This window comes from Triplophysa dalaica, chromosome 9, assembly GCF_015846415.1.
Source record: "Triplophysa dalaica isolate WHDGS20190420 chromosome 9, ASM1584641v1, whole genome shotgun sequence".
Lineage (NCBI taxonomy): Eukaryota > Metazoa > Chordata > Actinopteri > Cypriniformes > Nemacheilidae > Triplophysa > Triplophysa dalaica.
Genome location: NC_079550.1, coordinates 16,515,763 through 16,534,516, shown reverse-complemented (window position 1 = coordinate 16,534,516; position 18,754 = coordinate 16,515,763). Strand labels below are relative to the sequence as shown.

General features: G+C 35.5%; 3 protein-coding genes and 1 long non-coding RNA gene across 4 annotated transcripts; 1 reads left to right on the top strand and 3 right to left on the bottom strand.

Annotated features, from left to right (window-relative positions):
* Positions 1–1,513: 1,513 nt before the first annotated feature.
* LOC130429034 (uncharacterized) lies at positions 1,514–2,351 on the bottom strand. The gene is made up of 2 exons (XR_008907528.1): positions 2,212–2,351; positions 1,514–2,090 (listed from the first exon to the last, which is right to left on the bottom strand). It is a non-coding gene; the product is annotated as an uncharacterized LOC130429034 (long non-coding RNA).
* A 3,342-nt stretch (positions 2,352–5,693) lies between these two features.
* On the bottom strand, positions 5,694–6,629 carry LOC130429115 (olfactory receptor 52L1-like). Its single transcript, XM_056757480.1, has one exon. It carries the CDS (start codon positions 6,627–6,629, stop codon positions 5,694–5,696), a length of 936 nt encoding a protein of 311 aa, XP_056613458.1.
* Positions 6,630–12,369: 5,740 nt separating this feature from the next.
* On the top strand, positions 12,370–14,160 carry zgc:171927 (uncharacterized protein LOC100124616 homolog). Its single transcript, XM_056756546.1, has 6 exons — positions 12,370–12,383; positions 12,520–12,592; positions 13,299–13,394; positions 13,519–13,614; positions 13,702–13,833; positions 13,942–14,160. The coding sequence occupies exons 1-6, from the start codon at positions 12,370–12,372 to the stop codon at positions 14,158–14,160; spliced, it is 630 nt and encodes a 209-aa protein (XP_056612524.1).
* Positions 14,161–14,696: 536 nt separating this feature from the next.
* Positions 14,697–18,355, bottom strand: LOC130428879 (gap junction delta-2 protein). Its single transcript, XM_056757167.1, has one exon. The coding sequence runs from the start codon at positions 16,403–16,405 to the stop codon at positions 15,266–15,268; it is 1,140 nt and encodes a 379-aa protein (XP_056613145.1). The 5' UTR covers positions 16,406–18,355; the 3' UTR covers positions 14,697–15,265.
* Positions 18,356–18,754: the final 399 nt, after the last annotated feature.

Genomic DNA, 18,754 nt, shown 5'->3' with positions numbered 1-18,754 from the left:
TGAGTGACAAAAAAATTGACCTTTTTCACGATATTTTAATTAATTGAGATGCATATGTATGTGCTCACTGATCAGATTCTTTTCATGCTTGTGCTTTATATTTTTTGTTTAATATGTTTAGCTGATCACCTACTTGTAAGTCGCTTTGGATAAAAGCGTCTGCCAAATGAATAAATGTAATGTAATTTAAGAGAAAAGCTGCAGTTAGTGCATTGTTGCACAATGACAGCACAACATATTTATACTTTAATTTGACATAATTATATAAATGGGGGGGGCACGGTGGCTTAGTGGTTAGCACGTTCGCCTCACACCTCCAGGGTTGGGGGTTCGATTCCCGCTTCCGACTTGTGTGTGTGGAGTTTGCATGTTCTCCCCGTGCCTCGGGGGTTTCCTCTGGGTACTCCGGTTTCCTCCCCTGGTCCAAAGACATGCATGGTAGGTTGATTGGCATCTCTGGAAAAAATTGTCCGTAGGGTGTGAGTGCGTGAGTGAATGAGTGAGTGTGTGTGCCCTGCGATGGGTTGGCACTCCATCCAGGGTGTATCCTGCCTTGATGCCCGATGACTCCTGAGATAGGCGCAGGCTCCCTGTGACCCGAAGTAGTTTGGATAAGCGGTAGAAAATGGAATGGATATAGATTGGTTTTACACTGTTTATAATTGCATGCGATATTAAATAAAACTCACAGTATGTCAAGGCAACCATGGAAAAATAAAGATACTGGGACAGGAGGTCCAATGTAAACAATGCCTCAGGTCTTCTGGCATCAGGTAATCGCGATACGTCAAGAATTTGGTTGATAAAATGCCAACAGCACATTGCCTATGGTATGATCAAATAAAAGCTGTTTATATTTTTCGTTACATCCTCGAGTGCCTTCGTATATTGTTTCTTATTAGTTGAACTACCTCATACCCAAATAAAACCGAAATATACACTCTTAAAAAAGGCTGGGTTAAAACAACCCAATTTGGGTAATTTTGGTAACCCAACGGTGGGTCAAATATGGACAAACCCAGCGTTGGGTTTTTTTAACTCAGCCATTTGGGTTAAATCTTTGACCCAACATGCTGGGTTATTCTATTTACATCAACTATTACATTGCTGGTTTAAAACAAACCCAAAATGTTTGAAAATACTAATAATAAAATCACAGAATTACTTGAGGCACTAGTAAGAATCAAAAGTTGAAGTTTTATTAAGGATCGAAATGCTAGACAAAAGGAATTCATAAACACTTGCAATATTTTAATGCTTACACTCTAAAAAAAGGCTGGGTTAAAATAAACCAATTTGGGTTATTTTGGTAACCCAACATTGGGTCAAATATGGACAAACCCAGCGTTGGGTTATTTTAACCCAGCCAGTTGGGTTAAATCTTTGACCCAACATGCTGGGTTGTTTTATTTAAATCAACTTTTGCTTAAAAATTACATTGATGGTTTAAAACAAACCCGAAATGTTTAAAAATAATAATAACAAAATCACAGAGAAATACTCGAGGCATCAGTAAGAATCAATAGTTTTATTAAGGATCAAAATGCAAGACAAAAGGAATTCATAAAAACATGCAATATGTTATGCTCAATGAACAATAAAATGGCATATAAAACACTTTGATGAAATGTATGTTTATACATATTTAAAGAACATTAATTTCAATAAATTACATTAGTTTAGATTTTAACATATACATTTAACAAGGTTATTAAAGTGGCACAAGTAAATATAAATAGTTAGACAACTTAACACTTCAAAACGCTATAAAAAGTATTTTACTAAACCCTTGTTAATAGAACCGCATTTATATGTTAAAATATAAGTCTATGCACAAGTTTTCTATAAAAAAAGAAATAAACAAGCGTTATGGATGTGAAAAAGGGACACCGTAACTTTCCTCTTCATATAAACTCACAAAACATTTTAAATAGTGTTAGTTCTTTCGGTTTCAGCACTGCTTAACCTGACATATCCACGGAGCAGTCTTACTTAAGAGGATTCTTTTCCTAGGAGTTGTAGACAACAGTGTGGTGTGCACTTTTGGAAGTGGATGTCCAGCAGGAGGGTTTCTTTATCAATTTGTTCATCTATAAAGAGACAAGAAAAGAGACAAGAGAAGAATGTAAGGAAACTGGCCAACCCAGAGCACAATGGATTATAATAAACATATAAAGAAGTACATTAACATTTTACCTAAATAATGTTTACCTTTAAGCCTGTTATGAAAACATCCACGTTCCAGTTGACATTCTCTTGAATAGAATGATCCATTAATATTAGCTGTTATTCTGCAACCTGTCAGTGGGGGGAAAAAGAAGAGTGGGATCTAGTACAGAAAGCGAAATACAGTCTTAAAGAATAATATTATAAACGTTAAAACAACCCTTCACTAATTCGACACACTCGGGAATAAGTTTAAGTCTAAAAAGAGCAACAATTGTTCGTCTCATATACCCAAAATTAACTATATCGCATTGTTAACCACTAACGTTATAAGAGCCAGCGGCTATTCCCGAAGCAATGGCCGAGATAGAGCTGCTCTCCACGGAGACACGACCGCTGACAGACTGAAGCTCAGACCTCCGACAGCGTCTTAACACAATCTCAAAGAGGCGTTATGTTTATATATAAATCACGTATTTGAGTTCTTAACAACAACATTCTCGTCTAAAAGACTCTTAAATCTAAGTTCCGTCACCGAACATTAGCGGTATTTATAAAAAAAATGAGCTGGATGTTTGCTTTTGCCACGTCGCTCTCGTGTCGACCTTAAACTAATATCAAGTTGCGTAAGTTACTGAACTAAATTCCTCACACAAGTCACACATTTCAGAGGAAATGTTGACCAAAAAGGAAGTTTAAATGATTAAAAAGCTGTAAATTAGAACAACGTGGGCATAACGTTACAGACTAGCTATCCAAAGCTAACGAAGCTAGATTGTAACGTTACTTTCAAACCTAATGCGAACAGCCGAATTTTGCATACTTTTGCATTTTTTTTTTACAGTAATAGTTTTATACATTAAAAACTCGTAAAACATACCTTTTGTTCTCCGAATAACAGCTTTCCGAGATGAAGTGGATCAAAATGCCCGCGAAGGTAAAGTTTGTCTGATGCGTAGAGGAGTGGGAGGGGTTTACTCTCTCAACTGTCACTCAATTGGACCAGACTGGTAACCCAGCGTTTGGGTTACTCAAAAAATGACCCAACACTAAGAAAATAACCCAACAAAATGACCCAACAGGCTCAACCCAGCTGTTGGGTTAAACAAATAACCCAGCATTTTTTAGAGTGTAATGAACAATAAAACGGCATATAAAACACTTTGATGCAATTTATACATATTAAGAAAATTAAACATCAATAAATTAAAGCTTGTGCTTGATGGGCCAGCAAAGCCCCCTGATTGAACCCCAGAGATAATCTATGGGGTATTGTTAAAAGGAACATGCGAGACACCAGACCCAACAATGCAGATGACCTGAAGGCCGCTTTCAAAGCAACTTCACTCTAAAAATGGCTGGGTTAAAAACAACCCAATCGGCAACCCAGCGCTGGGTAAATATTGGACAGAACACATACCGGGTTAAAGTAACCCAGCACACTGGGTTACACATGATAACCCAGCTTGCTGGGTTATTGTAAAAACCCAAAATGTTGTCATTTTAACTATTCATGTGTTTAATTCTGACTTATTCTTGCTGGGTTATTTTTAATTTATTATGTACTTCATTGTCAATCAAGACAATTGACATTTGTTTTTTAAAAATTCATTTTTATTTGACTGTAAAAATAATTGTTAATAAAAATGTCAACTTTTACACCCAGTAACAGCAATAACTTTAGATTTGCATAATTAAAAGAAAACAGTTTAATTATAATACATAAAAATGTTTCATTTCAAACATTAACAAGCATTATAAATGACTAATAAACATACTTCACAATATGTAGCAACAAATGTCAATTAATAAAACTAACTAAAGACATATAAATTATGTATAATACATTATGAATTACACCACTTAATACACTAAGAAACAACACGTGCAGCAAATCAACTCATTAAATACAGGCTACCACACTCGTCTTTCTTTAATATGTGCACAAACCTTGAAATGTTTGGTTTAAAACAGAGGGAGCAACATAATTGACTGGCCGCTTAATATCCAGAGTGGACACCGAGAGAGGCGTTCCTGAACCGTAAATGCTTGCCCGCGCTCGAGGGGCACTCGCCGGTTTGACTCAAATTTTGTTAAATTCTCACTAAAGTTCATAAACTTAGCTTACATGTGATGGGGTACACTAAAATTTTATTAATTCGCATTTTCGCGCATCTTCACAGGACTATGCGATGTCAATTTATCTGTAATGGTGATCTGAGGTAACAGTTGCTGGTCGTCTAAATTACATCACTAATGTTAGTTAAGACATGTTGCCTTGCAAAACGTTACAAATTATGCTTATTTCAATACATGTTTAATTAAAACGTAAAAAACGTAGCTTTAAATTGCTCCAGCCAGTAACTTTGCCCCTTTGTTCTTTATAAAAATGAAAGTTGCGAAGTACACTCAACGTCTTCAGGGCGGTAAGCGCTCGAGACTCTTCAAATAACCCAGCGGTGAGCAGAAACAACCCAGCACATTAACCCAGCGGGTTTAACCCAACACCTTGAAAACTAAAACTACCCAAAAAGTGTTTAACATGTGGAAAAATAACCCAACAAAACAACCCAACGGACTCAACCCAGCGGTATGGGTTAAAAAATAACCCAGCGATTTTTAGAGTGTTGGGCTTCCATTTCACCTGAGCAGCGCCACAGACCGATTGCCTCCATGCCCTGCCGCATTGATGCAGTAATTCATGCAAAAGGAGGCCCAACCGAGTATCGAGTGCATAGAAATGAACATACTTTTCAGAAGCCTGACATTTCTGTTTAAATTATATTCAATATTTAAATTTTCTGAGACACTGAATTTTTGGTTTTCATTATCTTATGTAAGCCATAATCATCAAAATTTCAAGAAATGAAGGCTTGAAATATTTCACTCTATATGTAATGAATCTATATAATATATTGGTTTTACTTTCTAAACTGAGTGTAAAAATAGATTGACCTTTTTCACAATATTCTAATTAATTGAGATGCACCTGTATAGGGTATTTGGAAATGTATTCAGACATTCATTTTAACCGTTAATAAAATTAAATATTAAAGAATATTAAAACACACATAGGATGTATATTTTAAAATGTAGTATGTGCAAAAAGTACAATAAAATAAATTGTAATAGGATTAGCCCATGCTGAGTATAACAAATTGAAACAGATGTCAATTATATTACATTTATGCATGTCTTAGAGTGAATTTAACATACAATTGAACAAATCATATGTTCCGGAATAAAAAAAACATGACATTGGCATTTCTAACAACATGTTATACCAGCTAAGCTACAGAAACAGCATTTGCAGTATAGTAATTTTGTCTAATTTTAAATTATGTTAATAAAAAACAAACTCATAACAGTAGAACTCAGTTAACACTGATCATGCAATGCTGCACATCTGCATTCTGTATTGAACATATAACGCATAACCAGTCCTAAGTTTTTTCAGGCTACTTATTGTTCCTGTTTTTCTTTTTTCAAACAGTTGTGCCATAGTTTTGCCTTTACGCAAATCGACTTTACACCGAGATTTTTCTTTTAAAAACTTTTAGCAGATGTTTTCGTATTTCTTGGCTGTACAGTCCGTAAACAATCGGGTTCAGAATAGGAGGCACTAAAAAAATGAGCAGCCCCATAATCTTTTGCAGATTTGAATGGACATTTGTAAACCTGTGTGACAGTACATAGAAAATCATGACAATTTCAAAAGTGATAAAGATAATTAGTTGAGAGACGCAGGTGTTGATGGCCTTGCTCTTTGCTTCAGATTTGCCTGTGCCCAAGCATGTGATCAAAATTTTCAAATAAGAAAACCCTTGAATAGAAAGACTAACAACCTGCATTGCCGCAGTTATAAATAAGCCATAAATGTTATTAACTGTAGTGTTGCTACAGGACAGCTTAACAAGAGAGACGTTTTCACAAAACGCGTTTACAATGTGAGATCTGCATCTAGAGTGCAGTCCCTGCAAGGCAAACAACACAACGATCATTAAAGTATTGAGGCTCCAAAAAAGAGCAACAATTCCTGACACAACCTTCGGTGTCATGATAGCATTGTATCTCAGTGGCATACAAATGGCAATGTAACGATCGAAAGCCATTGCAGCCAGGATGAACAAATATGCGTTCCCACTCATATGGAGTATAAAACCCTGAAACACACAGAGAGGATAGTAGGTATAATTCGTTTCTGTTACAATGTCAGACAGAACCTTGGGGAACATGGTTGTGATGCCAACAAGATCATTCAGAGGAAGGCTGAACATAAAAATATACATTGGCTTGTGGAGATTTTGTTGCAGCACAATGAGAAACAACAGAGTCAGATTGCAAACGACAACAAATAGGTACATCAACATGCCAATGAAAAATACTGGATATTTGGCTCCTGGAGACAAGGAAAATGAATCCAAGGTCAGCTCAAATCTCACAGTAATGGATAAGTTCTCCATAACACAACTTTGGAAATTACTGTGGAAAAAAAGAAATAAGTAATGTTTAATTATAATTAAGATATTTTTGATCTATCGTATTTAACCAAAAGTTCCTTACATAAATTGAAATTAAAGTAACTTATGAAACAATCAGCGGAGCATCTCACGATTAGGACTCACCTTATGTATTACTACCAAAAAAGTAATATCATCAAGCGTGACACACCTGACTATATGTATTGCCATCTTAATGGTGTCATCATACGATATCACTCCCGATGGGATAACAATCTGAAAAAAATGCTTGGTATTGAAGCCAGTAGCATGTCAGGAGCAGAAGGCAGAATCAAAGCTGTGAAGAATTTAAATGCTTGGATCGGTCCATTTGTCAACCATCTCAGGTATTGGTAAATGTCTAAAATGTATGTATAAACAAATTTAAGAATAAGACCATAGTAAAAATCTATTTTAGTTTCATGTCTTATACAAAACTTTCTAAAATAATTAAATAATAGTGCCCACAGCACAATACGCACCCATTCATACCCTATTGGTCATCACTTTAGGATCTCTTGACTGCAATTTCTCATCACCTTAAAAAAAGGTGCAGTGTATAAAATTTGTCAGTTTAGGGCTATTGCTGTTTATGTAGATATAAAAAGCGCATTCAAAGATAATAGAAACATAACGTTCATTATGTAAGGTCTTCATAGACCATTAGACATAGTTATGTAAGGGATATAGGGGTGTCCATGCCTAGGGATTTGAATAGTCGAATCAGAATTGTTACGTCTTGCCAATAATCTATTGATAGTCGAAACGCACGTGTGTGTGTGTGTGTGTGTATATGAATTTGTTTAGAACAGAATATACAGTACCTTTATAATAAATAAAAATATATAATAATAATGCATAATAATAATTAATAATAATAATTCATAAAATAAAATGCAGGATGTTGTCAGAAAGACGTGACGGTAGCCGTGAGGCGGGGAATCAGCTGTGCTCACACCGGTCCCGCATATCTCACGGAGGAGATTGGGAGCAAAAGAGGACGAGCGACGGGACTGTTGACGAGAGAGGACCAGGCCTGGCTTTTAGTTATGGTTTGTGTGTGTCGCCGGCAGTCGTCGGTGAGGGGCTGCCGGCTGTCTATTTACTGTGTTATTTGCCACCAGTCGTCCGTGAGGGGCTGCCGGCTGTCTTCTTACTTTGTTCTTGTTTTATTAAATGTTTAAATGTTGGCCGGTTCCCGTCTCCTTCCTTCCCTTTTATTGAATGTATTAAACAGGGGAACATATATTCAAAACAAAAGCCACGAATTGTATAATTAATGGACACTTACCATAAACATCACGTAACAATGTTGTGCCACATACTAGACCAGATCTCGCCTCAAAACTATTTTCAAAACTAGATAATAATGAATAGCTTTTTTTACAAACGTTAACTACCAATGAACTTTCAATAAAGCTACTTTATTAATAATGCAATGCAATAAAGCATTTACCATTAAAACAGTCCCTTTCATGACAAGTTCCGGAAACCCCGTCTAAGTGCAGCCCATTTTTTGAGACCGCTAGGACGTGACGCGTACAACAGAGCATGTGTAAGAAAAGAGCACTAGTCCACTAGTAGTCAATACACACACAAAACGTGTGAAGTGTGCCGTTGTCGAATGAGAATAATACAAAACCAACTGAGAACAGTAAGCTTAGAAGCATATCCTAGTCCATGTGGTTGGTGTTCTTGTTGTCTTGCTGTTTGTTCGGATTGTTTGCTATTGAGAATGACTTCCTCTATCATTAATTTGCAGTGTGTCTGTGAATGTCACGACTCAGCACTGCCCTCTGACCTCTGACCTCTCACCAGTTGTTATTGCAGTTGTTCTGCTTATTTCTGCGAAAACATCCGGCTACCTGTACATTATCCCTTATAGGGTGACCCCGAGTAGTCAAAGATATCGCTGATATTGCTGATATTTCATGAAAACAGCCAGCTGCTTGTACATTATCCCGCTTACTACATGGCTACTTGCCACAAGAGGGAAAAAAAACTGCACATGAAATGTGAATTTGAAATATTTGTTTAGCTAATTTAGCTAATGCAGACCTTTTGCGAGGAAAAGCTGTTTACTTTCAGTTTTAAGTACAGAAACGATGTTCAAATGTCATGAACAAGCAATTTGGTTTAATCATTTGTAAATGTAATGTAAAAAAATATGTCAAAATGATTTGCTGCATACGGGTTATTCGTTTTGAGAGGTTGTTATCTGGGAATAAAAAACCAGCAAATGTCGACACTGGACAATCAGTTTTAAGCATTCCAACGAACCTTGGAATAAGAATATTATTTTGCTTTTCTGTTAATAGATCCTCCAAAACAATTACATATTGGCCTTCAATATGAAGGTAATCCTATGCGATACCTCAAGAATCCGGTTGAGAAAAATGCAATATGCCATTTATATAATTTCTATGCTAATATTTTGTTCTTTGAAGATGAATCTTTTGATTTATAAATTTATTATGGCCTATTTAATTTCAGAACAAGGCAAAATATAGAGTTCGTCAGAATTTCATTTCAATGTTATTTATATAGCACATTTAAAAAGCAACCAAGGTTGAACAAAGTGCTTTACAATGTCCAAAAAAAGACTCACAAACAAGATAAATACTTCTTAACGCTATGTCATTCATAAGTTATACCTTAAGAGTGGTAGCAATATATTCTTAAGAACGACGTTGTGATACGAAGGTTTTGGGAAACCCAGCCCTGATAAATAACCAGGCGCAAACCCATTTAAAATCCTTAAAAACAAACAATAGAATCTTAAAATCAATCCTGAAACAGACAGAAGCCAGTGTAGTAAAGCCAAGACTGGGGTAATGTACTTTATGCTTTTTAGTCCCAGTTAAGAGCCGACCTGCTACATTTTGAATTAACTTTAAGCAATGAAGAGATGACTGACCCAAACCAACATATTAAGAGTTACAGAAGTCTAGTCTAGATTTTATAAATGCATGAATTACACTTTCAAACTCCTGATGTGGCAGGTGGGGCTTGACTTTAGCCAACAGTCTCAGTTGAAAGAAACTTGTTCTTACAACAGAACTAATCTGTTTTTGAAATTTAAAAGCACTGTCAAAAATCACACAAGATTCTTGGTAAATGGACAAACATACAAACCCAAATTACCAAGTGCATCTACACAAACACTAAAATCCCCAGGATGACCAAACAAAACAATCAAAGTCTTATTTTCATTAAGACTAACAAAGTTCTGATCCAGCCATATTTTTAAATATCTCAAGGAATCAATTAATGCCAGAATTTTGACAGGCAAATAGATATGTACATCATCCGCATAACAGTGGAAGGAGATATTGTATAAGCATTAATTAATCTTGGTTAATGTAATGTAGCCTTATATACAGTTTTATAAAGTTGTTATCAAAAAATAGGTATTTAAAATCCAAAAAAATCAATACAGGGTATAAAATCAATTGTATATATAAATTCTTTAAATGTATTAAAAATTGTATAGTATAAAACTGTAGCTCTGGTATGTAAAATGCTCCACTGAGAGTTTTTTTCTCACTCCAGACCATTTCATCATCATATCTTTTGAAGTCTGGTTGATGAGACCTGCGGGAAATTCTATTAATGAGTTCAATTTTTGTTTTGTCACATGTAAAACCCCTAGAAAATTAACCCCTCTTGCTTAATGAACACTGTTGCTAATAAAACTTTGGGGATTTGTTTAAAGGATCCTACGTTACACATGTTTACTAGCATCTGTGAATCTAAATGCATGAATCACAACAGGTATAACTTTCCCGTAGGAACATGAATTTTGCACTTTACGTTTAGTGAATTCCTACTGTAATAAATGTAGAGAGTATTTACATCTAGTTCCTTAATGCATTCATAATAGGACCAAAAAATATTCTGACTGTTTTAGACTATGTAATTTTGAGTTTTTTTTGAAGTGGACAAGAAACAGTGTCAGACTTTTCCTGCATTCCAATTTGCATAATATCCATGTTATCCATAAAATATCCACCCTAAATTGTATTTATAATTAGAAATAGCATGTCCCAAATCATAGCATGTTAAAATGAGTTTTCTCAAAGTACCCAGATGGTCTAGTATAGAAGATCAGAGTTCTGTGATAATACACTGTACTAATAAAATTAAATAAGTGATGCCTCACTGACATAATAAATAAAAGTATACAGTTAACATTAAGAAATATGAATAAATGTTTAAATGAAAAGAAGGGCTTAATGTGTGACCGTTATCACAGTCATCTAGGCAACAATGGCCACATATTTTTGGTGGTATCCCAATGCGTGCATACTGTTGTAATACATAGTTGTAAGTACATAGTTCCATAGCATGCTTTCCAATGAATTTAACTTTTCGTTTTTATTACGTGTGTGATGTCAATGAGGAAAGTGGACCTGCCCAGTGACTTCCACAAACAAGAGTGTAAACAATGCTGATGCGATCTGTCAATTTAGCTTAATGCTCCCAGAACTTACTGGGTTGCTATAAGCATTTTTCATCACTCTATAGTGGTAGGCCCACAATGTAACATCATAAAAGAGTACATATTACGAGATCATATAAATTACATTTCATGCCGTGTGTAATGTTGCCACGTTTCAATGTAAGCAGTCTGCCAAGTTGTAAAGCCGAAGGTCAATGAATAGAGTTCTTGGCTTGGAAAAAGGGAGTCGACTCTGAATCACGCAAAGAGTCGTGCCCTACATACTGCCGCAACTACATATTATACTCCCTGCCTACGTGTTGCTAGCAAACTTCACTCTTCTCCCCTAAACACTGTAGCTTGTGAGCCTCATTCGCTGTAGGATAATCACAGCAGACTTAACTCAGATTTCAAATGTTTCAATGCCAAAGTGATAGTCGCTATTGCATATTGGTTATTTTCTCAATATTTTTATAATATAACTTTGGATAAAAGACAAGTGCCTGCTAAATACATTTCATATAATGAACTTTAATAATACTCATACATTTATCGAAGTCTGCATCTAAGTCTTCTATAGTATGTTTTAAATAGAGACTAATAAAGCCTCAGACTCCTGATGTGTAGATTAAAGACCTTTTTTATTGAAATGCTGTGAGACATTAGTGAAATCTACCTGGTTCTTTAGCGACCTCTTGTGACAGTTGTTGGCTAACACAAGGTGGGTTTATGACAACAAACAAACACTATGTTCTGTGGTTTCTTTTAATAATATGAAAAACTTGTGCATGTGCTGGTAATGTTTAGGATTATATTCATTTAGGTTTACAGGCTTATACACATTGCTTAAGATTTAAAGGGTTATTCTCATTGGTTTACAGGCCCGTTCCCATAACATTATGTCTCTATTGTCCTCGTTGATCATATGACTAACAGGATTTCAAGAAAAACTAAATTCTCATTTGGACATTTTACTTATACTATGCTACAATAACAGTGTTTGACCGTTTGCAAGTTATTTTTTCAATTATGTCTCCAAAACTTTCTTTACCATTAAACACCTGTCTCTACTGCTGAAAGGCTGCTTAATAAACAGGTTTTGGCCACTTTGTAACTTGATCAGGGGCTTGAATAAATGATGGAGTTGGGTTCACTATTGGCACGGTTGTTGCTGTTTGCATTGCAAAACACACAACCCATCTGAACACAGATAATCTGTCTGAAAAAACTAGTGTACAGCAGCCTGCCATCAACACGCCGAGGATGAACACTGAGTAGTAAGTAGTTATGCCTCTGAAGACTAGACTTTATTGTTCTTTCTTGTTATTTACAAAAATACTACATTGCTAGCGGTAAAAAGACACAGGTATCAGGCATCTAAATGAATAATAAATGACTTTTTTATATTTACAGTGACTACCTGTTCAAATTGCTGCTGATCGGGGACTCCGGTGTAGGGAAGTCATGTTTACTCTTGCGGTTTGCTGTAAGCCAAATCATTTTCTCTCTTTATGTCATTGAGGCCTACTGTTGCTAGCCAACAAGTCTCATCATGAAACCTGTTATGAGTAGCGTTTGTTAGCAGTCAAATGTTGGGACATGATTCTGCATATAAAATTCTCATTTAAAAAAAGGAACAAATCTGTCTTTAAATCCTCATGCCATCCCACATCGTCTTTAAGTTTAACTCTTAACTATTTAAAATGCCGTCATGGTATCAGAATCAAAATGTTAAAGCCCCAAAAACTCATACATCCATCATTAAAGCAATCCACAACGATACGGTTGTTCAAAAGAAAACAATTGTTTTTTATGTTATTTGGTGATATTAAACCAAAACAATCACATCCGAAAATATAAATATGTTGCTAAATTAAAATCTAATCGGTTCTTGCATGTCTAGTTATCATATGATAAATCATGCCTGAATTTTAATACAAAATTATGTGTGTCTTGTACATCTGGAGTCAGTAAATTAGATATGTTCTTAAATATAAATGCTAAATAAATGTTAAAATCTGTAAACTGTTTAGCCAAACGGTGGCAATACAATATGATTTTTAGGCTGAACATTTTTTGCTTCAAAAGAATTTCTTGAATTTACTCACATAGTTGGAAAGTAACAACAAGTAACACAAATTGTTTTACAATACATTGTTTTACGTTGATATTTGACATAATTATTTCAACAGGATGACACCTATACAGAGAGCTACATCAGCACTATTGGAGTGGATTTCAAAATCAGAACTATTGAAATGGAGGGGAAGACGGTAAAACTGCAGATTGTGAGTAAAAGTTAGATATTTAACCTTGTTTTCTGAGACGACTACTTCTTTATTTTTACATAAGACCATGTGAAACAATGACAGTTGTTTTAACATTTTTCTATGTGGTTTTCCTGTCCTCAAGTGGGATACAGCAGGACAGGAGCGATTTCGCACCATAACATCCAGTTATTATCGGGGAGCCCATGGGATTATAATTGTCTATGATGTCACCGACCAAGTAAGGCCAATATTTTAGAAGTGTTTGTTTATATTTGATGTTATGGTTGTTTAAATTTGGTTTAATAAGGAACTTTACTTTATACAGGAGTCTTTCAACAACGTGAAGCAATGGTTAGAAGAAATTGATCGCTATGCCTGTGAAAGCGTCTCCAAGTTGCTTGTAGGGAACAAGAGTGACCTTGTTTCAAAAAAAGTTGTGGACTTTACCACGGCAAAGGTAAATCCCTCAGCTTGTTTACAGATGGTACCGTTTGTTTTACAGGGTTTGCAGATCAAAGGCCTTATATATTTCTATTAAATATGTATTTGATTGAACTGGTTTTAGGAACTTGCTGAGTCACTCAAAAGCCCATTCCTGGAGACCAGTGCCAAGAACGCAAACAACGTAGAGAAGGCATTTTTAACCATGGCCTCTGAAATCCAGAAGAGGCTCGGGACAGACAGTGTTCAAAATGAAACTGTTAAAGTGGGATCCAAAATAAACAGTGCCCCCTTGTGGCCTGGAGGAAAGAAATCAGCTGAGGAGGTCAACTCTTGTTGTTAGTGCTGAACATAATTTTAGTTCAGGGTTTTTTCACTTCTGTTTATATTTTTTTCTGTGTACGCTTTTCTTTTTCATCAAAGTAAATTAAAAGTAAGCCATGACTTCATGTTTCCGTGTGTTGAATGTGTTCATATGACATATTATGAACTAATTAAAATCAGATATACTACAATTACATTTAAATTTATTTACATTTATTCATTTGGCAGACGCTTTTATCTAAGGGGACTTACAAGTAGGAGAGCATTTAAACATTTTGTCAACACACTAAACAGGCCATGCTACTAGGATGATTAAAGCTAATTAAGCAAAGGAGAGAACGAACAACAATGATTTTCTTTGGACAGACATACAGAGTTATTGGTTAGTCAAATAAATGCAGAACAGGTATTTTTTGAGCTGGGGGTGTTTACTTGTGAAGGATGCTGCAGTTTGGATGGATTAAATACATTCCCATTGTAAGAAATTAATTTTAACATTTGTATACTTTATTTATTATGAGCTTACACTTGTTTATTGTTTACAAAAAACTCCGGACTATAATAACTGATAGTATTAATTTCAATACCACTAGAACTTCATGCATTTCATTTACAATTTCTCAGAAAGAAAAACGTGCATTATAATCTTGAAGGAAACTTCTTTAGATTATACAGATTCTGCAGAGCCCTTTTGCAAAGAAAACTGAAATAACTGTGCCATCTTAATATGCAATGCAGAAAATATTAATTCAGTGTTATAAGGATAGATGAACCATTTTCCTGCCATTTATTTATTTATTCATTCATTTTACCCTCTTTTAATTTACAATGGGGGTCGATTATTTTGAAGAAGAAAAAACATTAGCATAATATCAATAGATCAAGTAGATAGAAAATTAGGCATTCATGATGCAATACATATATATTATATATATATATATATTGTATAATCATACATAATAATTATACTGAATAAATATAATATTTATTTTCATGGTAAATGCAAATTGCTTAAAATGATTATGAAGCAAACAAATCTACCAACAAAACAACTGTGATCAATTGACGAGAGAGTAAATGTAGAATGACCTCATAATCAAAAATAAAAAGAACATTATTACACATTACAGCCAAGACTTCTTGCCAATACATCTAGCCATGTTGGCCTGTTTTAGCCGTATGCGCTCCCGTTCCTCTGAGTTTCTCTTTGGCAAGCACTCCAAAGTTGAGTCAGTCTCAAAAGCGATGGCAGGAGCGTGCGAAAGCAAAGCTGTCCCTGTCTTCTGAGATGAGGCTGTTGCAGGGGTCTGCAGAAACAATCCGCCTCGTATTGAGTGTCTGAGCTTCAGCAGCAAAGGTTTGTGCTGAGGGTACGGTTCCCTCTCCGTCCTGCAGCACAGAAAGCAGGCGGCGCAAAGCATGCGGAACACGTAGATCCAGCCGAGGTAGTGGAGCTCCACAATGTTTAAGAGGAAACAACCCAGACTGATGCTGAACATAAAATTAAGGAAGATGGTCTTTTCAGTGGCACGGGACACAAAACAGTCAGTTTCAGTTGGACAGGGGTATGTTTTGCAGCGGAACAAATGAGGCACCTCAAATCCAAACAGGTAATACTGACCTACCAGAAAGGTGATCTCTAGAACAGAACGAATCAGCACGTGAACAATGTAGATGAGTAGAACTTGACTGGAGAGCGTGGTCGGGTCTTTGGCAACCTCACCGAAATCTTCCTGCACCAGGCTTTGTTCCACACTCCCCTCATCCTGGACACCCCAGTCTTCTCCCTCAGGCCTATATGCTGACTCAGGATTGGGCCTTACTGAGCACTGGGTGTCTGCCGGCACCTTCTCCGTTTCCAACTTCTCATCTTTGGTGACCTTGTTCAAGACGTATACAACGTAGAAGATGGATGGTGTTGAGACGAGCACAATTTGGAAGACCCAGAAGCGCAGGTGGGAGACGGGAGCGAACGTGTCGTAGCAGACATTGTTGCAGCCCGGCTGCAGCGTATTGCAGGTGAACTTGGATTGTTCATCGCTGTACACGGCATCCCCAACCAGCGTCACCAACAGTATGCGAAAGATCAAGAGCACCGTCAGCCAAATCTTACCAATGACCGTCGAGTGATTCTGAACCTCTGTTAGAAAGCGGCCTAGAATAGACCAGTCCCCCATATTTTTATCTGCAGAAGACAGTGGAAGAATAGCAAGATATTCTAACATGTTACCATCTAAAATATAATAAATATGGAAACTTTTCATTTATCATTGTGAATATGTTATTTTGTGATATTTTGTGTTGTTAAAATATCTCGCAAGTCATTTCTAAATTCCTAAGTTATAACTATGAAAACAGAAAACAAATAAGAAGAAAACCCTTACCTCTGGTTGATTTGTGTCTTGATAATATTTACTATGCATTCGCATTGCTACATATGGAAAAAAGCTGTATGTCACAGGGAATGATCTTCACTGAGTGAGCTGGAGGGCAATGGGGTGACCACAGGCATACATCCAAAACCTCGTTGTACTTTATTGGGACAAAGAGTCCCAATGTACAATACCACAAAGATTTAAAACACAATGGGATGCAACTTCTCTGAATGTCCCTGAATGGTCAAACAAAATGTTCAAAAGAACCTGCTGGAATGGGAAAACAATTACCCCATGCCTGCTGTACAAGTGTGTGAAAGCCAAATGAAATGATTCCCTGCAAAACAAATTGTTGAACTCATATGCCTCTGCGACAATGTGAGAATAAATAGCATCAAAGTAATGACAAATTCAATTTGACTCTCATATTTTATAACATTGAGGTAAATCTGTACTCCTTGTGATATGTTGGAGTACTCCCCTTTTGTAAACACTTTTATGTACACCAAATTGTAACCATCTAATTTTAAAAACCAAAACGAATTGAGTCTTTGAAAGTAATATTACTGTAACTTGAACTGACCATGAACAAAACATTTTCAGGGTGTTCAGGTCACATATAAACGGGATTTCAATTACGATCAATATTGCTTGTAGATCATTTATCAGTATGAGAAACACTGCCTCACTTTGATGTACAAAACAAAGAGTGAAGATCAGGTTTGTTCATTTGTCATGGTCAGAACATAAGGGCTTTCAAATAAAACTTTTGGAATAGGTGAGGTTAGGAATTCCAATTACTATATAAATAAATATGTAAAAGTATAATATATAAATACAAATGACCTAGTATATAAATATAAAGTATCAGCCTAACTAAACTTACAATAGCTACACTGTAAAGCTTTGCCGTAGATTTGCTGCAGGTTTGCCAGTAACTTACTGTATATTGAATTACTCTCCTATTAGTACCATTTTCAATTTGAGTTAAACTTTACTTTAACCAAAATTAGAACACTTTGACTTTTGAGATTCAAAATGAGCAAGAAGAGCCTGGCATTAGCACAGTAGCACTTCAAAGCAATTTTGTCTTGTTTTTTACTAGTAATAAAATAAATGACAAAAAAAGTGACCTAAGATATTTTGTCTTGTTTCGTGAAAGAAAATATGAGATATAGGGTTTATGTTTGTGATAAGTTTATGTTTAAAACACAATTGCAAATAAAATCTACAGTAAGTTAGGCCGTCCTGCAGCAAAACTACAGCAACGTTTTACAGTGTAACAATAACTTAGAATTACTGTATGACGATTTTGGTAATATCTGCAAATGGAAAAAAAACACAATCATTTAACCTTAGATATAACAATAATTGAACAAAAAAAATCCATAGATTTAATAATTATTTACATTGCACCTGGGTGTATCCCAGAGAGCAGGGTTAATTTACCGTCAGCTAAACCCTGAACTCTCGTTGATTAACCCAAACCTTGCTTATTCGGGGTATGTCTGTTCCAAAACACCTGAGTTAGTTTAATCAATCTCCCGAAAGATACCCAGAGTTAACGCTCGCTCACAGAAACAACTTGAAGACAATGTCTATGGGTCACAGATTTCACGAGTCACCATGAAAACAGCCAGGAAGCTTAACGTTTTTTGATTGTAAAACAACGTTATAAATCAGAGGGTTTTTAAAAAAAAAACTTAAATCTGCTTCAGAGTATAAAGTGCGGAATAAAAATCATAAAATTGAATTATTTAGGTTATATTTTTATAAAACTATAAACGCTATTTACTAATTATTAATTAAATATAGAAATATTTTAAATATATGCACTATTTTTTTTAAATATATACTCATCATGGCTATCTTTGTTAAAGTTATATCTTTGTTAAGTTAAAACTGTAGATTTGTTGAGATGTTTGTAACTGTTATTTTAACTTGTTTACCATGGTATTTAACCAAAATTGTGTTGTATATATGCATTTGATCACATTGGTAATTTGGAAGGCAGAATTAAACCTCTTTTTTTGTTCCTTCTCTGTATGTTCCTTAAAAAATCTATTTGGTTTTCTGAAGACTGATTTTGCATTGCTGATGTAATCATATTAACGGAGAATCTTTTAATTCTAGAAACTACTACATTGGCCATAATCACAATGTATTTGCAACAGAGGATGAACGTCTGCTGTGACAGAGGTAGAGGTTTAAAATGTTAGGCCCAGTCATATATAAATA